Source organism: Coniophora puteana, assembly GCF_000271625.1.
Source record: "Coniophora puteana RWD-64-598 SS2 unplaced genomic scaffold CONPUscaffold_21, whole genome shotgun sequence".
NCBI classification, from domain to species: Eukaryota; Fungi; Basidiomycota; class Agaricomycetes; order Boletales; family Coniophoraceae; genus Coniophora; species Coniophora puteana.
In genome coordinates, this window is record NW_006913073.1 from 60,976 (window position 1) to 80,881 (window position 19,906).

Consider the following 19,906-nt stretch of genomic DNA (forward strand, 5'->3'; position numbering starts at 1 on the left):
CTCCGTGAATTTATTCAGCTTGCCGTGGCGGTGTTTTGCTTCATACACAACACGCTAGGTGCTGTGCAGTTCATGAAGCACGAATTTGAATAATTCCTCAGCCGTGACCACTTGAAAGCAACCAGCTCACCTTGCGTAGTGTTGCAGTGAAAACGATGACAGTTTTCTCGTCAATCTTTCTGACGAGACGTCGAGTAGACGCCGGCCTGAAGACGATTGCTATTTGTAGTTGCTGAGTTTGAATGCCTTCGCGGAATCGGCGCGGCGGGCGCGCGACTCAAACATCCAACGCTCCCAAGACCACTAACCTCATCGACGGCGCTCACAATACCCGAGCTCCTCCACTCTCCACAAAATGTCGGAGTCGCTCTTTTCATCTTGCGCGGAGGTACTTTCTCTTTGCCAACATTCGGCAGATGACCTCTCGGCACTCCTGGATCCTGACACAGGGTTCGCGCCGCGTCTCCGCAAGCTCTGCACCGACGAGTACGCGTATTCTTCTTCAGCTCAAGTTCATAGCATTCATAACCTGTGTAGGCTCAATGAGCTCGAACGAGGAGGTCACTCTCACGCGTCAGCAGCCGAGGTTGAAGCACTGCGAATGGAGGCGAACACTTGGGGGCTGCTACAGGCGGTTATGCCGTATGTTCCTTACACCTCCTCCTGAAAATTCTCATAGGCTGACAGCATCCCATATCATCTCCCATAGTGCGCGAAAGACGGAACCAGAACCCTCCCCGAGCCCACGCGAACTCCTCGCCGAGAACCCATACACTCCAACATCTACTCTCGCTCAGGCTATCATGAAATCTTCGCCCCTCCTCTCCGAACTCATTGTCGTCCGCGAATGGCTGCATGAGACTGCACCTTCACCACAGTACCCGGAGGCCACGACTGGCTACTGGAAGTTCACGAAACATAACGTGATGCAGGCGCTGCGGACAGGCGGGTCGCGGGACGGGTTGGTGAAGGAGATGGATCCGGATGCTGCAAACAGAGGGGACGGGAAGTCACTCGCTGCGGATGACTCGGTGCGTGAGGCGTGTCCTACGCGTCCATGGAAATGTGTTCTTATAAGGATTCTGCTTCCAGCGTTTCGAGAAAAGCCTCGCTCAGGCATTGTATACATTCGTGAGGGCGGGTCGGTTGGAGGACGCGGTGGAAATATGTCGGAAGTCACATCAGCCATGGCGTGCGGCGAGTATACGCGGGTCACTCTTGTTTCAGTGGCGGGCCATTGGTTCGTGCTACCTGTATAATCGAGTATCAGAAAGCTAACGACGACATAGCACACGAAAGCGCCGAAGACGACGGAGCGGACGATTACGATGACGCTGAAGGATGGCAAGGTAACCGACATCGTAGACAGTGGAAACGCGCATGTGCTCGAGCAGCCAATAATGTGAGCCTCTTCCCTCTCCCGCCAATGCCGTCTCGCGTTCTAACTTGCGAAGACTAGTTTGTCTGATTCCGAACGAGCCCTCTATGCTGCACTCGCGCCGTGCCCGGAGACGTTCACCGTACTCAAGTCCGCGTGCCGAACATGGGAAGACCACCTTTGGGCGCAGGTCTGCATTCTCTGTGAAGAGAAGCAGTCCCAGGAGATGCTCAAGCTGGGAGGCGGGTTCTGGGACGAAGGCCTTGCTGCGCTGAAGAAGTTGGGTGGCCTCCAAAACGACGTCAACCAAGGAGAGGAGGAGGAAGAGTGGTTGAATGAGGCGACGGCTAGTCTGGAGGGGCTGAGCGGGGCACAAGTCGAGGACGGGTGCGTGTCTTCTGTTTTCATTGCTCGCCAGCAGCCGGAACGGGACCTTACATGGGTTACAAACAAGACCTCCGGCCGACCATGCATTCCATGTCTGCCAGTTGGCTATCATCATGGACCGCATACACCCTCTGCTCGAAGGCTTCGCGTCAGGGTTACAGAACGGAATGTATGAGCCAAGTATGCCTGAGTACGTACCCTCAGTTTTGCTTGACGACTACACCTGACGTTCGAACAGGTATGCGACGATGACGCGTTTCTTTGCCCACCTTGCACTGTTCCTCCAGATGATCGATGTTTCAGTACCCCCATTAGCTACACAGGTTGTTCTAGAGGCGTATCTCCAGCTCCTCGAGGTAGGCCTCTTACCAAGCTATTGACGACTTGATCAATGATTTCACTCGCCTGTTTATTTTCAGTCTGCTGGCCAACGAGAGCTCATCGCCATGTATGCGGGAGCTCTTGGTGAGAATGCAGTCGAGCGCTACGCAATGTTCCTCACTTCGCTGGAGCTCAACGCGGACATCAACGAGCGGCGCATGGCGCTCACCCGCGCACGCGAGCACGGTCTGGACATGAGTCGCGTTGCTATCGTCACTGCTGAGAGGACTATCGAAAGAGCGTTCAATGTACGTCCTTTTCTCGACTGCTATAGATCTTTCTCCGATCCATCCTGCCCCATCTGCGAAATAATTGCCTGTATTTAGGCACTACCTTCACTGAGCGGGCCGCTACCGTCTATTGTCGCGCTGCAAGCCGCTGCGACTAGCGAGGAGATGCTCCTGCTCCGTTCGATAGAATGGACGACGTTTATGGACAACACGTACAAGACGGCACTGGAGCAAGCCACGGTCATTTTGCGATACTTCCTCGGTGCGCAGTGCTCTCCGTCTGCTTGTCTACCCTCTGTTACTGATGCTTATGGTCACGTCAAAAGGGTCAGGACGGATCAAGCTTGCGCAAAGCCTGCTCGAACTGCTCCCGGCTGAACTTGCATCGATTGACGGACCTGAAGAACTTTCGGTCGAGTATCTGAACTACCGCCAGTTCTTCACCATCTGGGAGGCGCTCGACCGGGTGACGGAGTGTCGGTCCCTCGAAGTCTCGCTGATGGGTAAGGAGGCGCGTCTTTCATGGCTCAAGGACTACAAGGTGCGTCTGTCGGTCATCTCCTTGGTGATGACGCATTCTGTCCCCGTTTCATTTTGATCTACTTTCTCGGTTATGCACTGAGTCGAGTATGCATCTGAAAGGGATCATCGGTGTCGGTGGGCATGTGCCCCTCCTTTCGCTTGTTCGACATCTCGACGTCTCGTCGCCTCATTCATCTCATTTCATCAGCTTTTTTATATAGTTTTGCGGGCGTCTGAGATGGGCGTACTGACTCGGTCTACAGGGTCTGATCGATCAAGCCTATGAGCTCATCGAAAAATTGCTCACGTCCGATTGGCTCTTTGCTGATGATAACACTGGTAAGTTTTTACCCGCTCGCTGCACACCGTACCTGCCGCTTTTACGCGCTTGCTTCCATGTCATCACCGATAGCTAACTAACCAATTATCATTCCCCTTTCGCCGTAGGTACCCGACGTGCCAAAGAGCTCGGACGTATCCGACAGATCTACGTTCCGGAGCTAATCATCCGCGTGCATGCACTACTCTTCACATCTCGAACGCATATTCCTGAGTACGTCATATCCCTTTCTCCTCCTTATCTATTACTTTGAGTGCTGATTGTCTTCGCTCAACACTTATGCAGAAATCTGAGACGATGCTTGATGCTGGCGACAGTGGTGGCTGACTCGCGGTATAAGCTGTACGATGACTTCCTCGATGGTGAGCCACGCAAGCTAGGCGAGTATCTGCAGGCTGTGAGGCAGGCGACTTTGGCGGGTATTGAGGGAGGAGGGTCGGATCTGTTCAGAGTCATTTCTCAGTAGATGTATGTCGGATTGCAATGGAAGTCTCCAGCGTCTGTTACAGTGCTGTTGACGCAGGTCTGGCTGTATGTGACAGTTGTATGGAAAATGGCAATCGCCGAAACATAGCCCAATTTGGATAGCACATGGCCATTTTACGCATGCTTGCAGTGTCGCCTCGGCTTCATGTCGCCTTCCTTGTCCCTAAGTACAACCTCATACTACTAGACAGCTCGTCAGCCAAGCATTTAAACAAGTATACCTCAGCTCTTTCGACACTTGGCATCGCTGCAGTGTTCATTCTCCCCTCCATGCATCCCGCTCTTTACATAGCAGAAGTCTTTCAGGTAATCCTGGATCATCTGGTTGATCCATGTTCGGACGGTCTGAATACACATGCACCAACCGAGGGGCGCACAGAGCTGTGCAGACTAGCGAGGACATGCGCGGCATTCAAAGAAACTGCTCTCGACACCCTGTGGTCCAGATACGTTACCCCGTTGGCTGCGCTCGTTCTCGTGCTGCCTCCTCATCTTTGGTCAATGGATCGCAATGATCGTGTGAGTATCTAAGTCTACAAATAACGTCTCAGGTTCCGGGTAGCTAATTTCAGGCTATGGCCTCTAGATCAAATTAATAGACTCCATTTCTCCAAGCTCTAGGGTATTTCTGCAGCGTTATACATCACGCGTTCACATTTTGTGCTTCGAAGGATGATAAACCTCACCACACATAGAGTCCAAGTTAACAACACATTCCTCGTCGAACTTCTATCATCTCCCTATAGTGTGACGGAGGTTTTTCCAAAGCTACAAGATCTCCGAGTCGACAAATCTTCCGTCGCGTTTGCATATGAGCTGCTCATCTGCCCAAGTCATCTCACCCTGGTTATAGATCGCTGCGAGGATGAAGTCGCCTACTCCTTTCTCGAACGTGTTCCAGAGATATCGCCTACATTTCAACGCCTTCACATAAGCCACATTAGAGGGTTGTTGGATGTACACCACATTAATCGTCAATCACAAGTCGTATCTAAAACTGTTCGCCGTCTACCTTGCTTGGTGGATCTCATGTGTATGAATTTGCATCCCTCGGCGCTCCTCCACGTCTCAAAGGTGGCGTCACTCGCGAGCATTCAGCTCGATTATTATGCCAAAAATGTTCCCCTAGAATTTAAAGATGAACTGCAATTTTCAGCACTTCAAGACATTCAACTCACTATACTTAACCTTCGTGCTGCCGTCTCCATCTTGCGTAGTTTCGCCACCTTCCCTTCCAATCTCAACGTCGGCGTTATATACCCGAGTAACCCTACGCTTAGAGACTTTGAACGCATTTTATCCCTGTTGGACAAGCACGCCACCATTAAGCTCAGCGATTTTAGTATTTACATTGATCCAGGACGTTATATGGGAAGGGTAGCCACATCGCACTCCTGTCCTGCGACTATGGACACCTTCAAACCCTTGACGCGATGTCAATTCTTGAAATTCCTCGTCTTGGAGACGGCAATCCCTATTGCGCTTTCCGATGCGGATCTTAATCAATTAGGACAATTATGGCCTTCGCTCGAGCATCTCTGCATTGATAGCAGTGGAGGCTGGGTACTTCCAGGTGTCAGTGTCGATGGAATCGTTGCTTTCACCAGCGTCTGTCCCAAACTGAGGACGCTGAAAGCTCCAACAATTTACGGTCCGCAGCTCTGCACAGCTGCTGAAATCCACGAGACGAACATTTTCTTGGAGGAATTCGCGTTTCGAGTCGCCTCCCTCCCGGACACAGTGGATATTGCTGCATTCACATTCATAATGGCGAAAGCCTTCCCGAACCTTCGCGGCCTTTATAACTTACCGAAACCATCTGAATCGTCCTCAACGAGGCCAGGAGGATGTGAGGAAGGATTTTGTGCTGCTCTCGATGTAGTGCGTATGGAGGAGCAATCCGGAGGTGCTACTTCATTGAACCATGAAATGCGTGGGCGAATCTTACACCGCTTCAGAACGCCTTTCCACATTCGTGATTTTAGAGGTTAATACTTAGACATGTACTAATTTGAATCGGATTTCCAATGTATCTAGCTCGTGTAGTATGCCAACAATGTCAATCAATTATGTAGTAATTACTGAACGATAAACAGAGGTCACTACGTATCGAGGGGTGATGTCATTTTTTCCTATCATAGGGGAGCCCTTGTAGACCTTATTACGTGCACGCCTAAGGTCGGTGGTGTGGCGTAGCAAAAGGCACGGGACGTCCTAAGCTCTCACGCGGCGTACATTCGGGCCAAATAAATCTTGTCGAAATTCATGAGCCTATATGATGCTGGGAAGGTTGGTGGGCAGCTTGGATGTTGAGGAGAATGATGCTATGCGGCATGAACAGCTGCTAGCAACCTTCAGTCAGGGTCATCGCAGAAAGAAAAACAAATCCAGATTCGAACCCAACAAGAAAGTCGGCGAGAACATGTTCCCTCGCTTGTTTTACAGCGCGAGCAGTCTAAATTGATGACGTCATAGGGTGATGTGAACACTGCGATAGCTCAATCAGTGTTTGTCGCTTTGTGCTCTTCAACCGATACTGTTCTCAGACAAGGCCACTCAAGTGAGCTTCGATGATTCTCTAACGTCTCTGATGCCTAATTGAAACTATATAGAGCAGGCAAAAACGAGCAATGTCATAACGGAAATGGTCTTCCGGTGCACGATCAGATCATGTCTTGCAATGTACAGGCTGACTCTTACTCATGATCAGAGTGATGTCTCTAAGAAGGCAGTCAAAATCAAGCCAGCGAATCATCCTGCCGAATCCTTTGACCTTGCACACACTCAACGATTCACAAAGGGTGCCAGCCCAGAAGAAACAGCACCAGAGACCATACTGCGGTCAGCTTGCGCTAAACAACATGAACAATGCGCTGAGCTTCTCCAATCCTCATTTGGGCGCGAGATCGATATCGCCAATATCATCCCCCAGAAGAATGGCTTCGTTCACGCCGCCATCGAGGCCTATAGTCATCACAGGGCGCTGGTCGTGCGCCCAGACGACGTTTGGCTCTCTATCCTCACGCAGTTCAGCGTCTACGTGAATGCCCATGCGGAGGAGCTGAGGTCATCGTTTGTCGCGCATCAAGGGAAGAAGGAGCTGGTGGTCAGCGCCGGCGGCGATCGCTATAGTGTGGATTTCGGTGATATGGCGCGGCAGATGACTGGGCTGCTTCACAAGAACTTGGTGGACCCGGAGTTGAGGGACTGGATCCTGCCGATCTTCTCAACCACGACCATCACGGACAGTACGGTTGCGTCTATTGTGATGATGGCGACGATGAAGAAGTACTTCTCGTTCAAGTTCTCATTGATTTGCGGCATTCCGCAAGTCATCATTGACGGTACGAAGGACGACTGGGAGGCGATCCTCGCTCGGGCTGAGAAGCTGAAGGAATACGGATTGGAGACGGCGGCGTGGTATCACCTCTTGCGGCCCGTGCTCATGCGCTTTGTGCAGGCGTTCGAGGAGCCGTCTACCACCGGGCTCAGAGGTTTCTGGGGCAAGGTCGCACATTACCACAGCGGTGGGAGCGGGCCGACCTATCTCATGGGATGGATCACCGCGTTCTGCGTCTTCAACGAGGACGGTGATTGGCAGGGTCCGCGACTGCAGAACACCGAGATAACCACCGATTTTGCGTCTTTGAGCACGCAGGAGTTTGCGTCGCGATACTTTACCCCGCATCCTGAAGGCGATCCTTTCGTAGGAGACCTGTACCTCTCCCTGGATGGGACATTTTATCCTCACGTCGACAGCGACAAGGTTCCGCCGGGGTATGCGGAGGTAGACGTCAAGTTGGACGATAATGGAGAGATACTCGATACGTTACTGGTCGCTGGATCTGTTGGCAGCTTGATCTCCGACAGTGGGGATCAGAGCTTGTCCAAGACGGGCGAACGAGATACGGTGAAGACCCTTCCGGGCTGGTGGATGTTCGTGAAGAACGGAAAGGTCGAGGAGTAGTAGGCTGGTGACTGTACAGTATTCTGTGATAAAATGATACACAGCGGGAATAACCCGATAAGTTCTCGGGACTTACTATGGTGGAAGTATTGAAGACGTATTTTAACTTTGTTTTGCAGGAAAAGCGAGACTTATTTGGTACTTAGCGGGGAGATATTCTGATCAAATTAACTGTTATGACCAAATTGGCCGTGTCAAGTGTAAATCGCCAAACTTTATTCAAAATGCGTCCCTGGTAAGTTCTAAAATAAGTCTCGCCGTGTTCAGCTGCATCCACAGTATTTCCACAATAAATTCTGAGAACTTATTGGGCTACTCCTCCTGTGGATAGTAAGCAAGGTGATAGCGGAGGTTTCTCGATAATCACCTGCGCCAGCCACTGCTAGCTCCAGTTGATCGGGACTAGTCGCCGAGAGATATCAAAGGTCCCGTTGACTCCGTTGACACAAACAAGTTGACTGTTGACTGTTGTTGGTTAGCAGCATTGCAGCATCCAGCCTAACAGTGTCCGACAGCCTTCTGAAACGTCCAACAAGCCCCAAGTTGCTAAGGCTGAGCCAACTCAGCCCTAACTCAGCCCCGTGCACGGCCATGGCACTCCGGCATAGTGTTGCCGTGGCTCGGGAGATGGCTCAAGCCGATTGGATGGGCTTACAGCAGAGGCAACAAAATATTTAGTGAGGTGATAATTATGTCATAGTTGTCATCGTCGCTGCCCGGTCGTCGCTTCAAAACATAAGCTTACGCTACAAAGCTCAAGTATTATTTTTACGAGGAAATAGTTCAGCTTCGAGCCGAGCCGAGCCGCGGCAACACTACTCCGGCATCGTCGTTTCCTCCTGCCTAAAATGTGGAGAGCGTACAACAGACTTTCACACGCGCATATCTATCATTAGCTGCATCGCGCCCCTTTAACAACCCGTCCAAGCTTCCATCAGACGCCTGTAGTGCTTGTACACTCGTCTGCGAGGACATCCCTTCCTGCTGCCATTGTCAACGATGTCAAACTTCCTAGAGAGGATTGTAGGGCTCGCCGAGCGTTTGCCTGAGGGCATCGAGCGCGCTCAGGATCAGATCATCGGTACGTCGGCTTCCCATCTCCCATCGTCATCGGACCCAAGTGCTCAACCAAACGTGGGCTGAACGTGTCTGCTCCTCTCCTTCGCGTGTTCGCATGTATGGATATTATGTGGTTCTCTGCTCTTAGGCATTTTGGATCCCAATCGTAAGTCGTTCAGAGCGCGGTCCTCCTTGGTAGTGCTCAGTGTTGCGCAGGCCGCCATGACAACCCCGAGGAGAAGGCAAATGACGAGATTCGCGCTGAGATCAACGCCAGCCATAGGTTCAATAGTTTCGCAAGCCAAAGGTCTGAGAACGCCGTCAAGTGGTGCGTGCTAGTCTCTTTGGCGCAAACGTCGCACACTCACGCGCGTCTCATCGCCCCTCTCCGCCCTATATCGGTCACGCGCACAGGCATGTTGATGGTCACGACTACATGTATGCGCTCTCGGAGATGCTCGATAGCGCAAAGGACTGTATTTTTATCTTGGTAAGGCACGCAGAGACCCCATTGTACGATTCTTAACATATACTACGCAGGATTGGTGGTTGACTCCCGAGTTGTACCTCCGGTGAGCGAGGCTCGGCCCCTATCATATACATGACCGAGTCTGACGGACTCGTCAGTCGTCCTCCCGCCGATCATCCCGAATGGCGTCTCGATAGAATTCTGCAGCGCAAGGCCCGACAGGGTGTCAAGATCTTCGTTGTCGTCTATAAGGAGGTTGGCTGACACTGTTTACCCGCCAGATGTCCACTAACTTTCCATATGTAGGTCACTCAAACCATGAGCATGAGTTCGAAGCACACCAAGGTATGACATCATGATAATCGTATAACTGTATGCGCATTCAGCTTGATTCTGTAGGCTGCTCTAGAAGATCTTCATCCTAACATTTCTTGTATGCGCCATCCCGACCATATCGGTAGCAAAGGTTTGTCATGGCGATAAGCGTTGGTCGTTACTTGCTGATGCCTTCATAGACACTGTCGAATTCTGGTCTCACCACGAGAAGGTAAGCACGCATTTACTATCGTTTCTTATCTTTAAGTACTAAGCACTATACAGCTCGTCGTTGTCGACAACCACCGGGCCTGCGTTGGAGGACTCGATCTTTGCTTTGGTCGCTGGGATACGCACAACCATCCTCTTGCTGACGCTCACCCTCTGGATTTCTCTCGCACTCTCTTTCCGGGTCAGGACTACAACAACGCGCGTGTCCTTGACTTCCAAGATGTCGGCAACTATGTTAGCAATGCTGTTTCCATCTTGGAGACCGCTAGGATGCCTTGGCACGATGTAAGTTCGATCTTCCTTTATTAACCAGTGTTAGTTAATGTTCATTCTCTATCAGCTTCATATGACGCTGTGCGGTCCGGTCGTCCTTGATCTTGTTCAACATTTCACGGAGCGATGGAACGAAGTCCGGCGTAGAAAGGTAAGTATCCCATGTATGTGTGCTTCTTCGCTAGGACGCTAACAGCGAGGCTTCAGTACCAGCACAACGAGTACGTTTCAACAAAATTATAGTTCCTCGTCGTCTAATTCCGTCCAGACGCTACCCAGTGCTTGCTCTGCCCCACAACGTCAACGCTGCACCCAACGAGGCTGTTGTTCGTAAGTGGAGGGATTGAGATCCCGCTACTTCACAGTCCTCATTCATTCCCTTTAGGTCACCCTCACCGTGAACAATGGCATCAGATGGGCCGCCGCTTCCGTCAACGATTCCATCTCGAAGACGGCGACGAAGTCGAGGATCCCTACGCGCGCCCACCGCATGGAAAGTGTCGCGTACAGGCTGTCCGGAGCGTGTCCGACTGGAGCCACGGAGTCCTCACGGAGCACTCCATCCAGAACGCATGTAAGTTTGCCGTTCCCTCTCAGTTTGCTGCTCGCTCTGCCTTCCGTGTTTCCCCTCCACTATCTTTATCAGGGGAATGAATGCACCCGAGATGAACGGATGCGGCGCAAGCCCTTCATCTCGGCTTCCCCGCAATTCGTACCCCATATATTTGTCCCGTCACTTGCCATCCGCATCATGTTACATCATGTCACTGACGCGGCCACGTGTTTCGTGCACCTTTTTTCTTTTTGCGGTATTTCGCCTGAACAGATATTCAATTGATCAGGGAGTCAAACCACTTCATCTATATCGGTGCGTGCATGATTTGGCCGATCACGTCCATCTGTCACCCCCGTCTTCCGTCCATCGTCTGATGACGGTGAGCGCGCGGGCGGCTTGTGCGGCATCTTATCTTGCGGACGTTATCTGATCAAGCATCATGACACAACAGAAAACCAGTTCTTGTGCGTCGGGCTTCTTTCTCCGCTCCGTGGAGCGGTTGTAAATTAGATTTTGTTCTCATGCGGGCGATGTTTTAACCTTTTAGCATCTCGAATACCTCAAACGACGGGCCCGTCGTGAACAAGATCGCACAGGCGCTCGTCGAGCGGATTCTGCAGGCGGCCCGGGATGGACGAAAGTTCAAGGTATGCTCGCATCTCTCCGTGCTTGCGATCTTCCCATGTACGCTTCGCGGGTACTGCTCGCCGCGGCGTGCGACCCACGTTTCATGTTTCGCCGTGGGTGTATGTTCCTGACTCTGACGTATTCGCGCGTGGCTTGTAGGTCATCGTGGTCATCCCCGAGCTTCCTGGCTTCGCGGGCGACATCAAGAACGAGACCGCGCTGAAGACGATCATGGCGGCGCAGTACCGGACGATGAACCGCGGCGGGAAGAGCATCTACGAGCTCGTGCGCAAGGAGGGGTATGATCCGTGAGTAATATATACAGTCCTCTCGGCTCCGTTCCTGGGCCTCTTTGGGGGCTTTGGAGGGGTGTTGCGACGGTGCTGATGTGTATTTTTGGAATATAGGAGCGAGTATATTCGGTTCTACCACCTGAGGTCGTATGACCGGATCAACGCGCCGCTGGGTGCGTTTCCCGGTCTCGTTGATTCCCTGTGTGGATTGTATTGACCCTGGCGTGCAGGAACGCTCATCTCGCAGATGGAGCAGAACTCGGGTGTGACGTTCCACGAGGCGCAGATCGCGCTCGCGCGGATGTGGATCGGGGAGCACGCGGGGGGCGGGGGCGACGAGAACGCGCCGAAGGAGGTGTTCGTGAAGGTGCCGCAGGCGACGCAGGAGGGGTTCACGGTGACGGACGCGCCGGTGAAGCAGGAGAAGGTGCCGCTGCCGCCGAACTACGATGCGGCGAAGGATATTATCGAGCGGTTCCAGGAGGGCGCGCAGGGCGTGCGCGGGGACGATGCGGTTGCGGATTCGGTGGCGCAGCATGCGTTGAGGGATGTTACGGAGCTGAAGGACGAGCAGTGGCTCGGGACGGAGGAGGAGGAGCTTAATTCGTGAGTTCTAGGCTGTGATGTGATGTCGATGGGGGCGGGCTGACGCGTGTGGTTTGTTGTGTGCAGATATGTGTCGGAGTTGACGTATATTCACTCGAAGCTCATGATCGTGGACGACCGCAGGGTGATTGTGAGTTGTTGTTCGTTTCTCATCTAGGTCGTACGCATGTTGACGGGCCCGTTTTATTAACTCGCTCTAGCTCGGATCTGCGAATCTGAACGATCGCAGTCAGAAGGTGGGCGTTTAAGCACGTTTGCGTACGTTGAACACGTTGGCTAATGTGAATACTGGGGATGTGTAGGGCGACGGCGACTCTGAGATTGCACTGGTTGTCGAGGATGACGATATGATTCGGTCGAGCATGAATGGCGAGCCGTACATGGCTGCGCGCTTCGCTGCGACGCTGCGTCGTCAGCTGTTCAGGGGTGCGTGAGCGTCTACTGGTGTACCTGATAGGCACGCTGATCCGTCTCTGCACTCATTGTACTCACGTGGGAACGGCAACACAGAACACCTTGGCCTCCTTCCGCCGCAGAACGGGGAGAACGGGGAAGAGGTGACGGCTGCGATGCGGCCTGCGCCGGAGCCGCAGGCGGACGAGACGGAGGAGGAGGACGATAAGCGCGTGGCGGACCCGCTGGCGGACGATGTGCAGGAGCTGTGGAACACGACTGCGCGGGTGAACCGCGAGATCTTCACGGAGCTGTTCCGCCCTGTGCCGACGAACTTGGTGAGGAGCTGGACGGCGTACGAGGTGCGTTATTTGTTTTCCTATCAAAGTGGTGTTTTTCATTTGCTGATGATAATTGGCTCTGTGATTCTTCTGATGCGGTTTATTGCGGTTTTGTGGAAACTTTTGGCGTGCTTTTTCATTCATCGTTTTGTTCCTGCATCGTGCCGCGGGATTCTTCGGGGTCTTTTGTTGTCGATTTTGGCTTTTACGTTTGCCGTTTGGCGCTGTACAGGCGTACGTTCCGAAGGTGAAGACCGGACATGTCGTGCCGGGTGTCCCGCTCGAGCGGGTGAAGGATCGGCTGTCGTATGTAAAGGGAACGCTTGTGGAGTGTCCTCTGGTGCGTGTGATTTCCGTTGGTTTTTGTTATTGCGAATCGAGGTTCATTGGGGCGCTCGGGGCGGTGCGGTGTATTGTACAGGATTTCTTGATAGACGAGAAGGACTTTGTGGAGGGTGTGGATTGGCTTGGGCTGAACCCGACGTTGCCGATTTATATTTGAGAAGGAGAAGGAGAGGACGAGGAAGAAGGGTGGTGTACGATTACATGTTGGGATTGGACGGAAGAAGAGTGCGTGTGTGTTTGATATGGTACTTATTTAGTAAGAATAGGATAGGATGGGGCCGAGTGAAAACGTGTGTGTGTCGGAAGGAGGTGTTGCAGGAGGGAAGGGGAATTGACATGTGGGGGTGACATTTACTCTCCGGGCTGTGAGATTGAATTGGGACCGAGGGTTGTTGTTAATTGGGTGCGATGTGCCGGGATGGGGGCGCAATTGCGGGATTGGATGAAAAATAACGGGGGATATAATAGCGGATAACGAATTGGATGTGGCAAGTCGACGGCGGAGAGATTCAGAGTCGAGCTAGAGTAGTCAGCAAGCGCTTTTCTCTTTCTGCCCATTGACAGCCTATCCATTCTATCACCACAAGTCTGCTGACACATCCCCATCTCCCTCCCCTTCCTCTCTCCCCCCATCCTCTCCTCTCCTCTCCCCCATCCCGTGCCCCGCCAGCAGAGTCGATCCCTCCCTCTCTGCTGCCCACGATGAGCGCGATCGTCGTGGACCCGGCACAGCCCTTCCAACATCCCTTCCTCAGCCATCTCATCGCCCTCCTCTCCGCCTATGAGTTATGTCCCATGAGCACTCCCCCGCCTCGCTACGACGGCCCCTCTGATTGGCAGACCGACACCATCCTCCGCTCCCTCGCAGCCGTCGCACGCCGCATGTACACAGCAGAGGAGACTCTCTCTTCCATCAAGGCCCACGAATCATGGGCATCTATCTACGGTCCAGAGACAAAGAAGCGCCGCTCCGTCGGCGACACCCCGCCTCATTCCTCTTCCTCCAGCGCTGCCTCCTCCAACGGTTCTACAGGCAGTGGAGGCAGTGGAGGCAGCGGCGGCAGCATCAGCAATGGCAGCCAGCGCCCCTCCAGCCCCGCCAACAACAAGAGCCCGCCCACTAGGGACCTCACCCGCAGCGCTGGCAACGGCAGTGCAGCGAGCTTCTTCCCCACCTCCCTCGACTCGTGCCCGGACGAGGTCGACGTCGACATGTCCGACGACTCCACCCCCGCCGCATCCATCTTCGCACCGACAGCGGCGGCGGCCCCCGTCCACCACCACCATCACCACCACCACCATATGGACCACATGGACAGGATCCACCCCCACCAGGCCCTGGGCCTCCTCGATACCATCGACGCCGCCACCGATTTCACCGCCATCGCCGCCTACCACGCCCACCAGACCTCCTCCTCCCGGAGCCACCACAGCCACAGAGGAGTCGACCCGGACCGCACGCCCTCGGCCGCAGCCGCCGCATCCAGCCGCTCGGGCGTCGCCGCCAAGCGCGAGGCGCTGAACGGCGCCAACGGGTACGGCCGCATCGCAAGCGCGCCCATGTCGCTGTCGCTCGACGGCATCCCGTCGAACCTCGAGTTCGCGAAGCTGCACCGCTCGTACTCGAACGGCTCGTCGAACTCGGCGCCCAACACCTCGCACGTGGAGCACATCAACTGCCCGATGTGCGGGAAGCAGATCACGGACACGATGACCATGTCGCGCATCAACGCGTCCTTCTCGGGTTCGCCGTCGGGCTCGCCGCTCGTTGTTCCGCCCGGTCCGCTTGCGGCGGCGGCGTTTGAGAGCGGGATGAGTGCGGTGGAGGAGCTGAGGTTGCTAAAGGCGCAGGTGCAGGATGTTGCGCGGGTGTGTAATGCGGTCGCGAGGGGCGATTTGAGTCAGAAGATTACGGTGCCTGTGCAGGGCGTGGTTATGGTGCAGCTCAAGGACGTTATCAATACCATGGTGCGTTTGTCACGATGAAGCTGTGCATGGACGTGGGCACTGAACTCGGTTTGGTTTTAGGTGGACAAGTTGGGTCAGTTCGCCAAGGAGGTTACTCGGGTGTCGCAGGAAGTCGGAACCGAAGGGTGCGTTCCCTCATTCGTACATGCACTAATATGTACTGGATACTCATACCACCACCACCGCAACAGTAAATTGGGCGGCCAAGCCCTCGTCCTCGACGTCGAAGGCACCTGGCGCGAACTCACCGGCGTCGTCAACAAGCTCGCCGCGAACTTGACGAACCAAGTGCGGTCCATCGCGACCGTCACGAAAGCCGTCGCGTTGGGCGATTTGTCGAAGCAGATCGACGTGGACGCGCGCGGCGAGATATTGGACTTGAAGAACACGGTCAACGGTATGGTTATAAGGCTGAGGGCGCTAGCGGCGGAGGTGACGAGGGTGACGTTGGAGGTGGGATCGCAGGGCAAGTTGGGCGGGCAGGCGCATGTGCCGGATGTGGAGGGGGTGTGGTTTGAGTTGGTTAGGAATGTGAGTGGGTTTGTTTTGTTTCGGTTTTGTTTTGTGGGTTTGCGCGTTTGCCTCCACAAAACGCTATCTCTTCGAATTTGCTTGGTTCGCCCAAACATGCGCTCCTCTTGCATTGCACCATCTGATACTACCGCGAATTTACACTAATGCCCTTGCCTCGCAGGTGAACCGGATGTGTTCGTCCTTGACGGACCAAGTGCGGAGCATCGCGAAGGTGACGACGGCGGTGGCCAAGGGCGACTTGACGCAGAAGATCGAGATACAAGTCGAGGGCGAGATGTCGACGTTGAAGCTGACGGTGAACAGCATGGTGGACCAGTTGAGCGCGTTCGCGTCCGAGGTGACGCGTGTCGCGCTCGAGGTGGGGACGCAGGGGATATTGGGCGGGCAGGCGCGCGTGGAGGGGGTGCAGGGGACGTGGGCGGATTTGACGCGGAATGTGAACGTGCGTCCTTCCTTTCTCTGTTCTTTGCATTGGTGGGGTTGGTTTTGATGTGCCTTTTTTTGGGTGCGTTTGTAGAAAATGGCGAGCAACTTGACGGACCAGGTGCGGTCGATCTCGGAGGTGACGAAGGCGGTCGCGCTGGGCGACTTGAGCAAGATCGTGAATGTGGACGTGCAGGGCGAGATGCTGGACTTGAAGATGACGGTGAACAGCATGGTGGCCCAGTTGAGCACGCTCGCGAACGAGGTCACGCGCGTGTCGCTCGAGGTCGGCACGGAGGGTATATTGGGTGGGCAGGCGAGTGTGCCGGATGTGCAGGGGATGTGGAAGGTGCGCCCGTTTTCTTTGTCGTTTTCCGTATGTTCTCGCAAGGCTGATGACCCCGGCAGGTCTTGACGGACAATGTGAACCTGATGGCGATGAACTTGACGAACCAGGTGCGGTCGATCGCCGAGGTCACGAAGGCGGTCGCGGGCGGCGACTTGACGAAGAAGATCGAGGTGGAGGTGCGCGGCGAGATCAACGAGCTCAAGGAGACGGTGAACGGCATGACGGAGTCGTTGTCGCTATTCGCGGACGAGGTCACGCGTGTCGCGCGCGAGGTCGGCACCGAGGGCAAGTTGGGCGGGCAGGCGCGAGTGACGAATGTGGGCGGGACGTGGAAGGATTTGACGGATAATGTGAACGTGATGGCGGCGAATTTGACGCTACAGGTCCGCACGATTGCGGTTGCTACGGTGCGTTTGCCTCCTTCGATCTTCTTTCATTTTAGCGCCATTACTAACGTTGATTTGGTTGTTTGGCGTGTGGATAGACGGCCGTGGCGCGCGGTGACTTGACGCAGCAGATCACGGGCGTGTCCGTGTCTGGCGAGATGTTGAGTTTGGTGAACACGATCAACGACATGATTGCGCAGTTGGCCATCTTCGCCAAGGAGGTGAAGAAGGTCGCGTTCGAGGTCGGCACGGAGGGCAAGCTAGGTGTCCAGGCCGAGGTCGGGAACGTCCAGGGTATCTGGCAGGAGATCACGTACGTCTCTTCTCAGTGTGAATCAGGTTTAGAGCTGTACTGACAAACACGTGTTTGTGGGTGCGCAGCATGTCCGTGAACACGATGGCCGGCAACTTGACGACGCAGGTGCGCGGCTTCGCGCAGATCTCTGCGGCGGCCATGGACGGCGACTTTACACGGTTCATCACGGTCGAGGCGAGCGGAGAGATGGACTCGTTGAAGACGCAGATCAACCAGATGGTGTTCAACTTGCGCGACTCGATCCAGAAGAACACGGCCGCGCGTGAGGCGGCCGAGTTGGCGAACCGGAGCAAGTCTGAGTTCTTAGCGAACATGTCGCACGAGATTCGGTGGGTGGTGTTTTTGTTATCTGCCGAGAGGGCAAAGGGTGCTGATTTCGTGTTTCATTACGCGTTTATAGAACGCCCATGAACGGTATCATCGGTATGACGGAGTTGACGCTAGACTCGGACTTGAACCGGTCGCAGCGCGAGTCGTTGCTGCTAGTGCACTCGTTGGCTCGCTCGCTACTATTGATTATCGATGACATCTTGGATATTTCTAAAAGTGAGTTCTCATCTCGCACCGTGTTCTTCCTGTGACGTAGTTGCCTTCTTCACGTTTTACTAACGAACTTGCTTCTGGTCTGGAACAGTCGAGGCTGGGCGGATGACGATGGAGGCTGTCTCGTACTCGCTCCGGCAGACGGTCTTCGGCATCCTCAAGACGCTCGTCGTCCGTGCTTCGCAGAACAACCTCGATCTCACGTATGACGTCGACCCAGACATCCCAGATCAGTTGATTGGTGACTCGCTCCGTCTACGACAAGTCATAACCAACTTGGTCGGGAACGCGATCAAGTTCACGCCGTCCAAGGTGTCCAAGAAGGGCCACGTCGCGCTATCGTGCAGGCTGCTCGCGCTGGACGACTCGAGTGTGACGCTCGAGTTCTGTGTGACGGACACGGGTATCGGGATTGCGAAGGACAAACTGAACCTTATCTTCGACACTTTCTGCCAAGCTGATGGGTCGACTACGAGGGTGAGTGTGACGCGTTTTCGTTCCGGCCCTTCGCCCCTTCATTTCGCATGAGATCGCTGCGGAAGTAGAGGGTTCTCAGTCTTATATTTTCTCTTGCCCGTTGACCTGCTGTTTGCTAACGGTACATATTTTCACTCCCCACAGGAGTACGGCGGTACAGGTCTTGGTCTATCCATCTCGAAGCGGCTTGTCAACCTGATGCAGGGCAACATGTGGGTCGAGTCGGAGGTGTCGAAGGGCTCCAAGTTCTTCTTCACCATCACATCCCAGATCAGCCAGAGCACGATCGAGGCGACGCTCGGCAAGATGCAGCCGTTCCAGAAACGCTCGATTCTCTTTGTCGACACGCTCGGCGATACCACCGGCGTCGTGCACCGCATCCAGGAGCTCGGTCTGCGGTCGTACGGCGTGGGCGGGGTCAGCGAGGTCAGCGAGAAGGACAGGTGCCCGCAGATCGATACTATTGTTGTGGACTCGTTGACGATGGTGAGTCGGTCTGATGTTCTGGTATGCGAGATATGGGTGCTGATATCATATGGCAATAGACGGAGAGCATACGTGAATGCGAGCATCTGCGGTACATCCCCATCGTCCTTTTGGCGCCTTCAATGCCTCGTTTGAACTGTGCGTGGAGCGTCATAATAGTACCCTATCACAACGCTGACTTGAACCTATCTAGTGAAATGGTGCCTGGATAACTCGATCAGCGCCCAGGTTACGACACCCGTCTCAGCCCAGGACCTCGCGGCGGCGCTCATCACGGCTCTAGAGTCGAACACCGTCAGCCCCGTGTCCGCGCCGAACGACATCGTGTTCGATATTCTGCTCGCGGAGGATAACATGGTCAACCAGAAGCTAGCAGTCAAGATCCTCGAGAAGTACGGGCACAGCGTCGAGATCGCGGAGAACGGCTCGCTCGCCGTCGACGCGTTCAAGGCGCGCGTGCAGCAAGCCAGGCCATTTGACATCATTCTCATGGACGTGTCGATGCCGTTCATGGGTGGCATGGAGGCGACGGAGCTCATCCGTGCGTACGAGATGGGCAAAGGGCTGGGCAGGACGCCGATCATTGCGCTCACGGCGCATGCGATGATTGGTGATCGTGAGCGGTGCTTGCAGGCGGGCATGGACGACCATATCACGAGTGCGTTTCTTTCGCTGTTTCTTGTTCTCGATGGCTGGGCGCTGACGGTGTGTGTGTGATTTTGTAGAGCCGCTAAGACGGGGTGATTTGCTCAACTCGATCAACAAGCTCGCGGGCGAGCGCGTGAAGGCGGCGAAGCAGTACCACTTGCTGCACCGCCCGCCTGCTATTCTCCCCGCATAAGCTCGGCCGTTTCTCCGGCTCGTGCTAGTGCTCGGGCATAGCACGTCGCGCTGACGTGGCTTTTCAAACGTTCTACATTCCTCTCACCGTCTCCGGCGCTGTCCTCGTCGGCATCGAGGGTCGTCGCCCTCTCACTAACGTCTGCGTATACCGCCTCCTTCCTTAAAGGACTTGTAACACGACACCTGCATACCATAGTTATTTGGTTGTATACCCCTGCTACCACTAATTCCCGCTCGCATCGTGCTGGTACCACACCACTCGTTGGATGGCAGCGTCACTTGCTCATGCTATCGTGCTAGCCACGGAGCGAGAGCCGACGCTAACGGGGCATAACACATTCAGACTTGCCCGCCAGACACCGCGCCCTGCGACACCGGCCTG

The 19,906-nt window shown here is 54.5% G+C and overlaps 4 protein-coding genes across 4 annotated transcripts; all 4 read left to right on the plus strand.

Annotated features, from left to right (window-relative positions):
- Positions 1-325: 325 nt before the first annotated feature.
- Positions 326-3,704, plus strand: CONPUDRAFT_140572 (uncharacterized protein; the record flags this gene model as incomplete). The annotated part of the gene is made up of 14 exons (XM_007777360.1): positions 326-486; positions 538-642; positions 710-1,031; positions 1,093-1,240; positions 1,290-1,402; positions 1,455-1,765; positions 1,833-1,955; positions 2,004-2,121; positions 2,185-2,394; positions 2,473-2,638; positions 2,703-2,917; positions 3,162-3,237; positions 3,346-3,451; positions 3,524-3,704. The coding sequence occupies exons 1-14, from the start codon at positions 356-358 to the stop codon at positions 3,702-3,704; spliced, it is 2,325 nt and encodes a 774-aa protein (XP_007775550.1). The 5' UTR covers positions 326-355.
- Positions 3,705-6,404: 2,700 nt separating this feature from the next.
- On the plus strand, positions 6,405-7,734 carry CONPUDRAFT_170209 (uncharacterized protein; the record flags this gene model as incomplete). Its single annotated transcript, XM_007777361.1, has 1 exon — positions 6,405-7,734. The coding sequence occupies one exon, from the start codon at positions 6,405-6,407 to the stop codon at positions 7,689-7,691; it is 1,287 nt and encodes a 428-aa protein (XP_007775551.1). The 3' UTR covers positions 7,692-7,734.
- Positions 7,735-8,632: 898 nt separating this feature from the next.
- On the plus strand, positions 8,633-13,541 carry CONPUDRAFT_85938 (phospholipase D). The gene is made up of 26 exons (XM_007777362.1): positions 8,633-8,772; positions 8,899-8,916; positions 8,967-9,078; positions 9,165-9,240; positions 9,291-9,322; positions 9,378-9,474; positions 9,526-9,564; positions 9,619-9,685; positions 9,735-9,766; positions 9,820-10,050; positions 10,106-10,189; positions 10,246-10,259; positions 10,307-10,368; positions 10,424-10,612; positions 10,865-10,906; positions 11,046-11,058; positions 11,142-11,241; positions 11,381-11,529; positions 11,629-11,687; positions 11,745-12,120; positions 12,187-12,250; positions 12,321-12,356; positions 12,423-12,546; positions 12,631-12,875; positions 13,087-13,194; positions 13,276-13,541. Exons 1-26 carry the CDS (start codon positions 8,691-8,693, stop codon positions 13,354-13,356), a joined length of 2,532 nt encoding a protein of 843 aa, XP_007775552.1. The 5' UTR covers positions 8,633-8,690; the 3' UTR covers positions 13,357-13,541.
- Positions 13,542-14,915: 1,374 nt separating this feature from the next.
- On the plus strand, positions 14,916-19,522 carry CONPUDRAFT_67834 (uncharacterized protein; the record flags this gene model as incomplete). Its single annotated transcript, XM_007777340.1, has 14 exons — positions 14,916-15,167; positions 15,228-15,292; positions 15,359-15,698; positions 15,862-16,143; positions 16,219-16,473; positions 16,533-16,880; positions 16,958-17,172; positions 17,241-17,504; positions 17,576-17,721; positions 17,810-18,195; positions 18,340-18,681; positions 18,741-18,819; positions 18,875-19,339; positions 19,407-19,522. 14 exons carry the CDS (start codon positions 14,916-14,918, stop codon positions 19,520-19,522), a joined length of 3,555 nt encoding a protein of 1,184 aa, XP_007775530.1.
- Between the last annotated feature and the right edge of the window lie 384 nt (positions 19,523-19,906).